The 14,837-nt window shown below is 38.7% G+C and overlaps 1 protein-coding gene across 1 annotated transcript in view; it reads right to left on the bottom strand.

The window, feature by feature from the left end:
• Positions 1-14,837, bottom strand: part of NCAPG2 (non-SMC condensin II complex subunit G2) — a 49,986-nt gene that overhangs the window by 31,994 nt on the left and 3,155 nt on the right. The window contains exons 2-8 of the mRNA XM_074157315.1: positions 14,468-14,659; positions 13,348-13,462; positions 12,674-12,831; positions 11,671-11,805; positions 3,919-4,013; positions 2,982-3,051; positions 2,181-2,267 (exon numbers count right to left, since the gene is read on the bottom strand). Of these exons, the coding sequence (XP_074013416.1) occupies positions 2,181-2,267; positions 2,982-3,051; positions 3,919-4,013; positions 11,671-11,805; positions 12,674-12,831; positions 13,348-13,462; positions 14,468-14,659 (852 nt within the window). The remainder of the gene's footprint in view (positions 1-2,180; positions 2,268-2,981; positions 3,052-3,918; positions 4,014-11,670; positions 11,806-12,673; positions 12,832-13,347; positions 13,463-14,467; positions 14,660-14,837) is intronic.

Here is a 14,837-nt window from a genome sequence, read left to right as displayed (position 1 = left end):
TGTAATTATCAACTACAGGTAAATAAGCCATTTCTCTGTTAAAACCAAAGGAACATTATTTGGTGACTAGGATTATCCAAATACAAATCTACAAACATAATACATTTTTTATGCATTGATGAAAAGCAAATATGAGCACTCCTTGTGACTCAGAATTGTGCTTAGGTAGATAAAGCACCTTTTATTTTTGTATCTGAATTATGCAGTCAAAAAGGGAAAGTAGAAGACAAGAACAGAATATGAGAAAGGACATAATGTAATTCCTCCACCCAAAACAGTGGAGAGCTGGAAAATAAATTGACCCTCTAGTGGTCAATCCCTTCAGATATTCACAGCTCCAGCTAGACAGGGAAGCCTGTGAATAGCATCTATAGAAACAACACTATAGTGGAAGAATCCCTTTTCTCTAGTTTTGAAATATACTGAAGTAAAGACATGGTACAATTTATAAAAGACATGGTACAATTTATAAGACACTGTGTAGCTTTCATTTATATGTGAGAATGATGGATCTAACCCAGGGTTAATGGTAAATCAGTACTGTTTTGTAATAAAATGCATTAGTACAGTATCAGATATTTGCAAAATGGACATCGTTTTATAATCAGAACTTTGAATTCAGAAGGGAGAGTTGTACGTGTTGCTTCCCCCCTGCCCCGCCCCTACTCTTTCAATAAAATAGCCCAAACTTTGCTCAAGGGAATGACTGTGGTTAGTTACTCTCCCAATTGCTACAGGAGCTTCTGGATTCTAAAGGACCATTTTAAATCAAATTCTTTCATACTGTAAAGGGCGCATCATTCAAATTTATTCCAAGACCCACTTCTCCACAACTCAAAGACAGATTTATTTACATCACTGTCCTCTTTCAAGATCGTAAGCTCCTGAATCTGAAAAACATGAAATGCCCTGTCAAGCCTACTCCATCAATCAGGAATCAGAGGAAAAGGAAATCCACTGTAGATATGAGAATCTATTTATTTTTGATTAAAACCAGAACAAAACCAAACCAAATTAAAATAAAAAAACAATATAGGATTGTATACTGGTATATCAAGCTGTATATTGTACATACTACACACTCTACCTTCCACATATTTGGGGGAAAGCATGGGAAGTGAAAGGGCATAGATCAAATGCAAATGCCTTGTCATGAAAAGCTTTGTGCACTTCTCATTCTGCTTCAAATGTTTTGCTCATGAATAAAAGACACAGATAGACAATAAGAATTTGTAGCTGTATCAAGACTTGTCCCTATAAACTTATATACAAAGCCCTCATAAATAACAAAAAGAAAGAACAAATTTAGTTTCAGACCCATCTACTAAATTTGCCTCAAGAAGCTTATGACTTTTCATTCCAATGATCAGCTATGGAAAGGTCAGTTCTCTAGATAAAGAAAAGCTTACACAACAGACAGCAAAAACTATTTCTGGCACTCTGGAAAATCCCCTTATATTTCTACTTTTGAGCACCAAAGACAGATCTGGTGCAAAACTATAAGCGGGTACCTCCTAAAATTTGTTTCAAATTATTTCTCAGAAATTTTTTAAGTAAGTATTGTGGTGGGTCAGCTCAAAGTACCACAAAGTCACTCACTCACTCCTTCCTCTCTTGGTGGGGTAGGGGAAGAGAAAAGCAAGAAAACTTATGGGTCAAGACAAAGACAGTTTAAGAAGCAAAGGAAAGAGGACCAAAAAAAAGCCCCAAAAGCAATGGAAATGCAATCACCACCTCCCACAAGTCCAGTGGGAGGTAGTGATTACACTTCCCGGCCCATCTCCAAGCAATTGCTACCTCCCCAAAATTCACTTTCCCTCAGTTTTAATTGCCAAGCATGATGTCATGTGTCATGTAATACCCCTTTGGTCAGTTTGGGTCAGCGGTCTCAGCTGTGCCCCCTCCCAACTTCTTGCTCATCCCCACCCCACTTCTAGAGTGGGGAAGAGAAAGCCTTGACACCATGCAAGCAATGCTCAGCAACAGCCCAAACACTGGTCTGTTATCAACACAGTTTTAGTCAGTAAATCCAAAGCATGGCACCATATGGGCTGCTGTGAAGAAAAATAATTCCATTGCAGCCAGACCTAGTATACTATTTTAGTATGAAATAGAAATTTTACACTTTATAATAACTGATCTGATGCTACTAGCTAATGTCATGCTTTAGAGGACCTTACCTCTCTAACTTTAGAATGAACAGAAGAACTTCTGGGAAGATGAATTCCATGATGCATGAAATCCTGAATGCAGTTATGTTCAAGTATCTACAGGAAAATCACATACATGCTACTGTTAACACACAATAAAACAAACAGTACTGTAAACTGTGCAGCAACTTATATTTTTCTCTAAAACAAGCAACTGAAAATAGTCTTTGATATTATTTCTTACTTGGCTTCTGCTTGGTCCAAATGTTTCCACGCTAGGGGCCTCTGTCTGCTTAAACTGATTGTCAAAAATTTCAGAATATACAATTAATCTGATTCTTAGAACCAGATTTGAAATTCAAAAGCACCTCCACGTGGTAAATAAGAATTATCTGGTATCTGAAATTTGCTGTAGCATTGTTGTAATGCTGTAATTATGCTTTTAATCATAATGGAAATTGGAAATAATGGAAATCCACTTAAACCAGACAAATATTTAAGCTATCAAATAAATAGACTTGCACATACAGAATAAAAACTTCAATAACTCAGATAACTAGTCTATGAAAAAAATCATGTGTATGCATGGTTGTGTGAACCAATATATCATCAGCAGAATTAAAGGTGTTTAAATGCAACCAAGTTGATCACAGTGGGCAAACATTCAAAGCATGACATGCTGTTATTTCTTGACAATGCTGAAGAGGCCTTTTCCTTAGGGAAATAGTTCCTTAAGGCTTGCTTAGGAATTTTTCTGAGGTTGAAAAGTCATGTATCTTCTCCATCTTGAAATTCAAAACTATTCAAATGAAATTTCAAGCATAGTATTACCTCTAAGAATTCTCCTGACACCTTCTTCCAGGCCCTGAAGTAAACTTCTGAAATGTATTCCATCAAGGATCTGTATTAACATGAAGGAAACACTTTGAAGCAAGCATCCTAACCATATCTATGTGCAATTCATAAAGGTAACAAAATGAAGGTTTTGATAAGTACGAACACTATTCTTGAATCTGTGCATCAACATTATTTTTAGAAGAAGAAATTATCTTGAAAGTCTACACTGATAATTATGGAAAAATAAAGTTAATTGTTAATTAATGAACCAGAGCACTATTAAAAAAACACAGGAAATATCTCTTACTGTGGAAAAGTCAAACATTAGCACAGATATTTTATCATGTACCTAACAATGAATACCTTACATTCTTTATAAAGATGTACAGGTACACATTATTCTAACTGAAAGCATTAGGAAGCCTCTGATTTTAATATGAAGAATTACTTCTGTAATATTTCACTGAATAATCAAAGGAAAAAAAAAAATCCACATTTCTCGTCAATCAGTCAAGTTCTCAGGTGATGATCCTGCAAGTTACTTCTTATTAGAATGTCTCCATATGGAATCTTGCCAAATTAAAGTGGAGGTTGCTCATAGGGAAAAATAAAAACACCTTACAGAAGCAGAAATGGACCTGCAATTCTCACACAAACACTGCAAATAACGCAGCACAGTTTATATGGAAGTTGTTTGCTTTGGCTAATGCTAAATAAGCATTTTACTACACCTATAATTGTACACATAGGCATGTGCAGAGCAACTATTAAATGAAGTTGCTAAAACAATATAGTAGTTATATTCAGCAGATGTGAAGGTCTCTGGATTCTGATATATTTTATCAATATACTAGGTATTTTAGAGTGCGAGACAAACAAGATTTTAGCCAAGCTCTTAACGATCATTAAGAACTCTAACTGTGATGCATACCTTGGAAAGAATTGTAATTGGTTTTTAACAGTTCCATGTATCATTTTAATGAAGTTTACATTCCAGCTGAACAAAAAGCTCAAGAATCTTCTTCCCTGTTGTGATGGGAAAAGAGGGGAAAAAAAAAGGGAAGTCAAACCCCAGAGGAATACCCAATTTAAAATCCACCTCAAAAATCAGTAAACACAGAGCTTAAAGATGAAAAGAAACACCACCTTTAATTTTAAAAAGCATAGATGGGATTGTTGCAGGAAAAAAAAAAAAGATTCCTAATTTTTAAACGGAATTCAAGCATTACTGTTATTTACACTGTAGAGAAAAAACAAAACAAATGACCATGTGGATTACATATCTGCCTGCATTTTTTTTCAATGCCCGTTCTGTTTAGGTGTGACTAAAAGTAGTATCCCATAATGATAAGGGACTGTGCAACTCGGGACCCTCACCAAAGCCACATCATCAGAGGTCCATCAAGTGCAATGTCATTCCAGGATGACACTGTAAAGACGGTGAAGGTACAAATAAAATAGCATGACAACTCTGCCAGCATCAGATATGGAAACAGTTTTTGGACAAAGCCACAGAGAACAGCTGGGCCACTGAGGAAAATAAATGTCCTGATTAAGAAGGACAATTCCTTTCCCATTGCCTTGTGAAAGGTAATATTGCAAATCACCTGGAACTGCTCTAACTCATGAAAACAGAAAAAAAGCTATTCAGTTTTTTTTTTCCCTGAATTAGTTTTCTTCCATATTAACAAGTTAGAAATGATGATGACAAATTTGGTGAGCAACAGAATTTTTGCAAGAAAAGGCAGTGGAAGGCTGTGGATGGAGAAAATAAGCCCTTGCTCTTCCAGAAAGCCCATGGAATCGAGCCTTACACCGCATCTGTGCTGACAGCCTTACTCTGGCACACGCTGCGGATGAACTGAAGGCATCCAGCTTATGAGTCTTTGAAACGTTTGACCATACATAAGGGCGAGTCAGACAGTTGGAAGGATCCTTTGCACCTGTCAGCTTTCTAGTCAAAAATAAATCAGGAAAATTACTAAGGAGATGCAATAGTAAAGAGCACGTTGGCAGAAGTTGAAACGGTGCACTGAAGAATTAGCAGAGGTTCAAAGACACTTCCAACGAGAGGTGGACTAACAGTTATGTTCAGACAAAATAGAGAAAATAAGGCTGATAATGCCAGACAGACTTTGAGCTAGAATATCATAGAGTAGGGCTAGAGAGAAGGAAGCATATAGACAGACACTGCCCTTTAGTGGAACTGATAGCTTAAATGCCTTCAGGTCAAGTAGTAATGCAGAAGATAAAAAAAATCAAGACCTAATGGTTGAATAGGATGTCGAGATCCTTGCCTACAGGTCTGACAGAACCCTTCCTGTTGCCAATGAGTGCTGCTTCTACCAAAAAAGCAAAAAATTGAATGAACAAAGTCACTTATCTCCAGCTTTGGTGTTATAATATGTATATTGGATTCCCAGTGGTGCACTCTTCCATCAACATCCCTGACAAACCAAAAGGGCAAAGGAGTCTTAACTTACAGCTCCCACCACAACAAGACAAAGATGAGGCCAAACTCAAACTCATCTCATCTGGGATGAACAAAGAGCTTTTGATGGGACTTAGGGAAAAAAGGAAGGTTTATCACCTTTGGAAGAAGGGACAAGCAACTCAGGAAGAGTACAGAGATCTTGTTAGGTTATACAGAGAAAAAATTAGGAAGGCAAAAGCCCGGCTGGAACTCAATCTGGCCAGTAATATAAGGGACAACAAAAAAAGTTTTTATAAATATGTCAACAAAAAGAGAGTCAGGGAGAATCTCCATCCCTTACTGGATGCGGGGGGAAACATTGTGACCAAGGACGAGGAGAAGGCTGAGATACTTAATGCCTTCTTTGCCTCTGTCTTCAATAGTCGGACCAGCTACCCCCAGGGTGTACGGCCTCCTGGGCTGGAAGATAAGGATGGAGAGCAGAACAACCCCCCCGTAATCCAGGAGGAAGTAGTTAATGATTTGCTTATGCACCTGGACACGCCTAAGTCCATGGAGCCCGATGGGATTCACCCAAGGGTACTCAGAGAGCTGGCAGGAGAGCTCACCAAGCCTCTCTCCATTATCTATCAACAATCCTGGTCAACAGGAGAGGTACCAGACGACTGGAGGGTGGCCAATGTGACGCCCATCTACGAGAAGGGCCGGAAGGATGATCCGGGAAACTATAGGCCTGTCAGTCGGTACCGGGAAAGATCATGGAAAGGATCATCTTGAGTGAGCTCTCACAGCAAGTGCAGGGCAGCCGAGGGATCAGGGCCAGCCAGCATAGGTTTATGAAAGGGAGGTCCTGCTTAACCAACTTGATCTCTTTCTATGACCATTTGACCCGCCTTCTTGATGCAGGGAAGGCTGTGGACGTTGTCTACCTGGACTTTGGTAAGGCCTTTGACACCGTCCCCCACAGCGTTCTCCTGGAGAAGCTGGAGAATCATAGCATAGACAAGTGTACTCTTCACTGGGTAAAAAACTGGCTGGATGGCTGTGCCCAGAGAGTTGTAATTAATGGGGTGAAATCCAGTTGGCGGCCGGTCACCAGTGGTGTCCCTCAGGGCTCAGTTTTGGGGCCAGTCTTGTTTAATATCTTTATTGATGATCTGGATAAGGGGATTGAGTAACGCACCCTCAGTAAGTTTGCAGATGACACCAAACTAGGTGTGAGTGTTGATCTGCTTGAGGGTCGGCAGGCTCTACAGAGGGACCTGGACAGGTTGGATCAATGGGCCAAGGCCAATGGGATGAGGTTTAATAAGGCCAAGTGCCAGGTCCTGCATTTCGGTCACAACAACCCAGGCAATGCTACAGGCTTGGGGAAGAGTGGCTGGAAAGCTGCCCAGCAGAAAAGGACCTGGGGGTATTGGTGGACAGGCGGCTTAACATGAGCCAGCAGTGTGCCCAGGTGGCCAAGAAGGCCAACAGCATCCTGGCCTGTATCAGGAATAGTGTGGCCAGCAAGACTAGGGAAGTGATGGTGCCTCTGTACTCGGCGCTGGTGAGGCCTCACCTCGAGTACTGTGTTCAGTTCTGGGGCCCTCACTACAGGAAGGACATTGAGGTGCTGGAGCGTGTCCAGAGGAGAGCACCAAGCTGGTGAGGGGTCTAGAGAACAAGTCCTATGAGGAGTTTGGAGAAGAGGAGGCTGAGGGGGGACCTCATTGCCCTCTACAACTACCTGAAAGGAGGTTGTAGAGAGGTGGGTGTTGGCCTCTTCTCCCAAGGGAATAATGACAGGACCAGAGGAAATGGTCTGAAGTTGCAGCAGGGGAGGTTTAGATTAGATATTAGGAAGAATTACTTTACTGAGAGAGTGGTCAGGCACTGGAACAGCCTGCCCAGGGAGGTGGTGGAGTCGCCATCCCTGGAGGTATTTAAGAAACGTGTAGACATGGCACTTCAGGGCATGCTCTAGTGGCCGAGATTGTTGGTTTGTGTCTGTTTGTGGGTGGGGTGGGGGGTGGTTGTGGGCGGGGTGGTGTGTGGTTGTGGGTGTTTGTTTTGGTTTGGTTTTGGTGTTTGGTGTTCTGGGATTTTTGGGGGTTTTTTGTTTGTTTGTTTGTTTTTGGTGGTTTAGTTTTGATTTTTTTTTGTTGGTTGGACTCGATGATCTCAAAGGTCCCTTCCAACCAAAAAGATTCTGTGATTCTGTGATTCTACAATCCCAGGAACAAGACAGATGAAGAAAAGTCACAAAGTAGCTTTCAGCAGTTTAACCAATTCTTTTTTGCCTTATATTTCAACAGATTGATCCTGATCCTGAAAATTATAGTAAGGGCCTGTAATTTAATCTGCTGCTTGTGATCAATGGATCTGAAACGATTACTGTTATCATCATTCTCAGTATCATGAGAGGTAAATTGGTCACAGGTAAATAAGATTGCAAACTTGTCATCTTTGGGGTTAATGCATTAACAGTGTCGAGCATCTTATACTGCTGTGCATGTGAATATAGTACACGTGACTTTGTCAGTTGCATACACACACAGATTAGCAAGGGAGAATAGAATAGGCTCTCTAAAACACAGTAATATTTGCTCTGCAGGGCTCTCCAGCTGTTTGATTGGAAACCCCACCTGAACAAGAATGTTGTCATAAATCACACAGAGATATAAATTCAGAGGATCACTCCACTGATGCAGCCTGAAAATAAGCCCCTGAGAAATACTACTCTATGTTGAACAGCACAGTCTGGGAAGGCATAAAACCTGAACTCCCTGATCTTGAAGTAAGGCATAAATGTGCAATTCTGTATCAGTTTAATCTGGTCTAGAACCAGGATACTCATTCCTGACCCTCTCCTTCCTCTCATCCTTGCATATGATGAACCAGTCCAGGCAGTTAATCTGGCTGAAAAATAATCTTACTAGGAAAAATCTGATCAGCTACTGCCTTCAACCAACCCATGACACAGCTGCCTGAGCATTCATACGGTGGAGAGGAAAACAGGAATGCTAGCCCATGGCAACACAGGATCATTGCAGCCTGGAGTTACAGCAACTTAAGCTGCTACAGAGCTACATTCTGGGAAGTGTACTCTGAAAAGAATTGGGTATACTTTTCTCAGGAACTGTAGAACAAGCCTGCGGGCACTAAAGGGAATACTATCCCTGATATACACGAGTTCAGTTTCATCTCAAGGCAATTCATACATCATGTTTATATTTGATATGACTATTGGCATTTTAGAAATAGACACAGAACATAAGTAAAAGGTCCAGCAGAGATACTGGGGGTGTGTTGGACATGGTGCTAAAAGAAATCTACCATTAGCAAAATGAGCCAGACAGGGAAACTAGAGAACACACACGAGGTGGGCTGTCATTAAAACTAAACTCCCTCAGCAGGTTGAGGGAGGCCATCCTTCCCCTCTGCTCAGCACTGGTGAGGCACATCTGGAGCGCTGGGCTCCCCAGCGCAACAGAGATATGGACATGCTGGAACAAGTCCAGCAAAGGGCCACAAAAATTATTAAAGGACTGAAGCATCTCTTATGCAAGGAGAGGCTGCAAGAGCTGGGCTTGTTAAGTCCAAAAAAGAGAAGGCACAGGGGAATCTTATCAATGTATATAAATACCTGACAGGGGATGTAAGGACAGTGGTGACAGACTCTTCTCAGTGGTGCCTGTGCCCATTGCCTTTTGTCCTGTCACCAATTGAAATACAAGAAATGCCCCTTAAATATAAGGAATATTTTTTTAAATTTTATTTTTTTCTTTTTACTATAGGCGTGATAGAACACTGGAGCAGGTTGCCCAGAAAGGTTGTGGAGTCTGCATCCTTGGAGATATTCAAAACCCAGGTGGACACGGCCCTGAGCAACCTGCTCTAGCTGACTGATTTGTGCAAGAGTGTTGGACTAGATGATTTCCAGAGGTCCCTTCCAACCTCAAACTCTGTAATTCTAACATAAATGCTCAGCAACATAACTTACGAATAATCAAAAGAAGATTTAGGAGGAACAACTATTATTTCCGCTCCCTCCCATATTAAAGCTTTTTAGGGAAAAAAAACCCAAAACCCAAACCTAGAACATTCCTAAACAGGTACAGATTAAAATTAACAAAAAGTCTGAGAATGGCTGAAGCATCCTTGATTACATGCAAGAGCTTATCAGGCCTGAAGATAAAGAGCCCGAAGCTCTTTCAGGTCCTGGTAGGATATCTCCCATTTCAGGGCTTCCAAGTTCTACCCTCTATCATAATCAGGTCAGGTCCAGAACTGAATCTGGCAACAGACTATAGACCTGTCAGCTGCACTGACAGCTGTTGTAGTTCTTTGTAAAGAGGTTTAGGCTAATGAACAGACCTCAGTAATATTAAAAAGGTATTCTCTGAAATTAAGGAAGCTCCCCAAGCCCACTCAAAGTTTTTAGCACTCAGAATTGATGCCTGGCAGGCAGTATTAGTAGTTCAATGGAAAGAACTGCTGAGAAGATTGGACATAATCAATATGAGTCTATATTTGTGAACAGTAGTTTAGATCTTTCACCTTTATCGGAAAGGAATGGAAAGACTAACAGAATGCAAATTCAACTCCCAGTTGCGAGCTTCTACTTTCAGTCAATCCTTCTAGCCATAAAGCTAAGTATTCAGGATGAAGTATTTAAACCACTAACAATCATATGCCAGAGCAGAGTGCAGTAAGGCTCTCTCCATATCTACTTAGAAAGAGATAGGTAGATGAAAAAGAAAGTGTGACAAAATGTCACGAGACCAGAAATCATGAGGAGAGAAGAAGAGCAAAAGCTTGGGCAGAAAAGTAAATGTGCAAAGTGTGACCAAATTTGCATATTCTTGGGGAGCAAAGGGGATGTGTTTTGATATGCCAGGAGAAAGATTTTTCCCCCCAAAATTAAAAAAAAAAAAAAAAATTCGTACTGAAGGCTGTGTTTCACCCAAAGGTTCTTTAGAAAAAAAAAAAACAACACTTATGTGTAGTAATTAACATGTGTTCTATTAGAAAGCTCACAAGATGTGGAAGAAAAAAAAATAACTACAAGAAGTTGCTTCTGAAGCCTAGATAGCAGTTTCATTTTACATATATAATTCCCAATTATTTACTCTGCCTATATGAGTATGAAATATTAAAAATGATGCAGTGGATTCAAATAAAACAGAAGAAAGTTATTAATACAGAATTAAATACAGCTACAGCATTTTAAGTACTGTGACAAAGAACACATACAGGTACATGCTTTTTCAAGAGGACAAAGAATGACCTAAAATGAAATATACCAAGCACATAAAACCAAATACAAAAGCAGCCAATAAAGTCTTACCCGTCTTCCCTCTTTTCACCCATGTTTTCTCTCCTTCCTTTCACACCTCTCTCATTGCCTTAGTACATCTCAATTTTAGCCAAAATTAAAACATCTTAAAACACAATGTGTAAGCAATAAAAAAAATAAATCTTAGTGGCCGTTATCCAAAACCTGATCTTACCAAACCATTCACTTAATTCACCCCCTACCACCATTTTTAAAACCCTCCATGCCCATAATGCCACAATCATGCAGCAACGTCAGAGGTCATTTTATGACAGATGTTCATATATTCCATGAAAGGAAATATATGTATTTTAAACAGGCAAAGAGGAGTTATAACTTTGGAGACAATGTCAGGTTGTCTTGTCAGCTAACCAGAAAAAAAGCTTGGATACTAGTATCTTGATGCACACTAAAAACTACAATACAGTACATCTTCACTGAGAGAAATACATGTTCTCAAATAAAATAATTCTCATTTTGCTCTAAAGTTGGGTCCTTCTTATGCTACTTTTAAAATAGACTATGGCAATGCAATCTTCTAAATGGAATCATTTAGAAGAGAAACTATTTTGCTAAAGTTATCTATCTACAATAAAAGAATAACTGCTCTAAAGAAGAGAATTATACCAAGGAATGGTTTTAAGTATTGAGGGACATGCACTGGAGGCAAAGCACTTGGTTCTTATTACCTTGGGATACAAGAACGTGAGTGATGACTTAGACATATACTTTTATATTTATGTCAGAAACAGGAATAAGGGGTTTCCGAATCAAACAGAAATATCAGCCATTGATAGCTTGGAGTCAGAGCTGATTTGTCTTGTATTGCTACCTACTGTACTGTAAAAAAAGGCTTAATGCAAAACCATTAAAAGTAACCAAAGCCCACACACATAAAAATCACAGTAAGATGAAAGTTTGCTTACCTCTTCTTTTTTGATGTGTTTTACACTCATAAAACACTGAAGCAACAGGTCCTTGACCTCATTACTCTCCTCTGAATCATAATCAAAACAAAGTAACGTCTGATGTAGATTCCATAGACGAACAATATCTGCACCCTGACAGGAAAAAAGCCTCCATATTATAAAGAAGTAGGTATAGCTTTAACGTGAAGAAGCATTTAAGGGTTTTAAAATAATTAATTTGAAATGTATTGTTACAGATCAAAGATTTTCAGACTGTAAAATTATAAACATTAATTGACTTTCACTGCATCCTTGGGAAAAAATTACAGAAATATGTGTAACTGCATTAATACTGACTTCCAACCACTGAAGATGTGCTTAAGTACAGAAGGAAAGCTGCTATTTCATGCAAAATAAATGAAAACACTATTATTCCACTTTTGAAACTTTATACAATGACAGTAGTTAACAGGGAAAAATAAAAGACAGACATAAGTAAAGGAGACGTTTATTGGGCTAGCGAAAAAGAAACATGCCACAATACTGTAACTAACTCACATGTTTAAAAAAAGAATTTCACTCCATTAATTGAGAAATAAGAGGAATTATTTGTAGTGAGATGCAGAGTAACAGAAAATGAAGCTTCCCACATAAGAAGTCTCTATGAGTAGCTGAACATAGTACTTAAAACCTGAATTGAGTTGATTCCTATTTAAACCTTAGTCACTGGACAGTAGAAATGAGAAAGAACGTAGAAAAAAATGTAAGAAATCCAGTTTGCTTGTGAAGTTGATGCCAAAAATCTTTAAAGTTTGTTATAAAGAAAGCAACATTTTAATATGCTGCTTACCCAAGCGACACCAAAAAGAAACTTTGTAACCAACACATATCCTAGGTTTCATTAGTTGAGAAGCACTAGGACATGGAAAACAAGTTAGTTTGACATGAAAGGTACGTAGGAGGGATAAACTTTTTTGGACTATTCAGTAATCATCTAAAAGTCAATATAGCTTCAGTATACCGTAGTAGCTTTAGCCAGGCTTTTTCTCAGCAGAATGATAAATAGAGTCTTCCCAAGCTGCTCCTTCCCTTCCAGGCCTTTCTCCCACCACATTTCACATACACGTTGGATAGCGCCCTGTAGGATTTTTTCAGATTCAGGTGATGCAGGAAGAATACCTGTAACAGTAATAAAGTAATTATGTACTGTCATGAACCAAGTTATTCCTGTAAAATATTAGCCTATTAGTACACCAATTATACCTCACAATGTCAACCAGTTCTTGCCACACTTATACATCTTAATGGCTTATTCTCATTGTGAGTATTTAGGCAGCTTTATTAACTCTTAAGGTTTTGGCCAAGTTTTTGGACCAGTAACAATGAACCAAAGTGAGCAATGATCTTACATTTTGCCTTAAAAATACTATGAGCTACAGAATAAGGAAAATAATCTATCATTGGATGAACAGTTGGGAGAAAGAAAACTACTGAAGTTCCAAATTTTAGATTGTGTAACTGATTTTTAAGTAAATGCTCCCTTAATTTTGTCTCATAAATAAGAGCTCACATCAGTACCAACTTTTCTCCAGTAAATTCTGTTCCACAGGCCAGCCAAGTCAAACAAAAAGCCTAGTATACTCATCTGCTAAAAAAACAGTATAACGTGGTATTCTGTAACAGATAAGTACGCACCGTTTAATATAAAAACACATTCTAGAAGAGCTTTGTAGTTTACAGTTTCATCCACTGCAGGTATGGAAGCAGTAACTACAGCTGCCACTCCTTGGATCACAGCTACAGTTTGTTTCTGAAAGAAAGCAACATTGAGGAAACAACTCTGCAGTTTACTTTATACTCAGAAGATAATTAATGACAAGCAACAAACCTTAGCAACCCAGAGCAAAGCTGAATTGCTATTATGCTTCCATTTTGAACAAAGAGTATACTGGCATCCAAATCCTATCGAATAAGAAGATGCAAAAGCATAGATTTTCGAAGTGCATCCATTTCAAGAAGTTTGAAAAAGGCTTTCAGCTCCAGCTAGTAGATAACTTAATGACTGTACACTTGTATCCATTCCTCCATCAAAAACTTCACCTGCAATAAAACCACTCAAACACACATCCATTTCAGATCTAAAAAGACCCTAACTAGTAGGGTCTTGTACAACTCAAAAATGTGTAGATCTGGTTACTTTAGATCCAGTTACATGATTCTACAGGCCTCTGTACATATGATGGGTTTTCTACAAGCCTCTAGGTCTCCCTAATGATTTCCCCACTGCATTTCTCTTTTTTTTCCAAAATTAAATAACGTTTTCCCCAAAAATTCTCAAGACTATGTGGACTGCAGTGCAGAAGGCAGCATACAAGGGTCTAAATCAGAAAAATTCTGTGAAAGCTAAATTTGTCAATCTAGGTTTCGTAACCTTCATTCAATAAAATGGTGTAATAAAACAGGTAGTGAATTTTTTATAGTATATGCCAGATACTTAAGGAACATCTGAGAGATCAACATTTGTTTACTGAAATAGGACATACAAAAAGCCCACTATTTTTCCACTGAAAAAACTGTCTCCTCTTTGATGATTAAAATTATCAGTAGATCTAATCTTTTATAATACAGAACAAAGAAAGTCAGCTTAACCCGAGCATGATAATTAAGAAGTCAGTTAAGAATGAGGCAGTGATGATGTTTGGAACTGACCTTGTTTGATAACCCTTGCATGTTTTTAGATGCTATGAAAATATTCCATTTTATTTACCAGAAAATATGAAATACTCATCATATTTTTATTTTACAAGATTTTTACCATTTCTGGAGCTCTCTCAATTTCCATGTTATCATTACTTTCATCATCTTCAACTTTCTGCCATGTTTCCACAGGGTTCTCCATCAAAGTCTCTGTCAATAGCTGCGTCAGTCTCTCCCATAGTACTTCTTTTTGCTTTCTTGGCAATTCTTGAAGTAGTTCATTCAAGTCGAAAGGATCAAATGTGTTTTTCTGTGAATGGCCAGAAGATATCACACAAGTCCACATTAGTGAAGTGGCTTATATTTCATCATCACATTTCCTAAAATTAACGCTTTTTTTACATTAAGGATTAATTTCCATTCCTCTGCAGTTATAGAGATAAAATACCTTCTAGAAGTTGTATTTCTTTAAAAAATAGCATGAGAAA

The sequence above is a fragment of the Numenius arquata genome, chromosome 12, assembly GCF_964106895.1.
Source record: "Numenius arquata chromosome 12, bNumArq3.hap1.1, whole genome shotgun sequence".
NCBI lineage: Eukaryota > Metazoa > Chordata > Aves > Charadriiformes > Scolopacidae > Numenius > Numenius arquata.
This window is presented reverse-complemented; position numbering and strand designations above follow the sequence as displayed.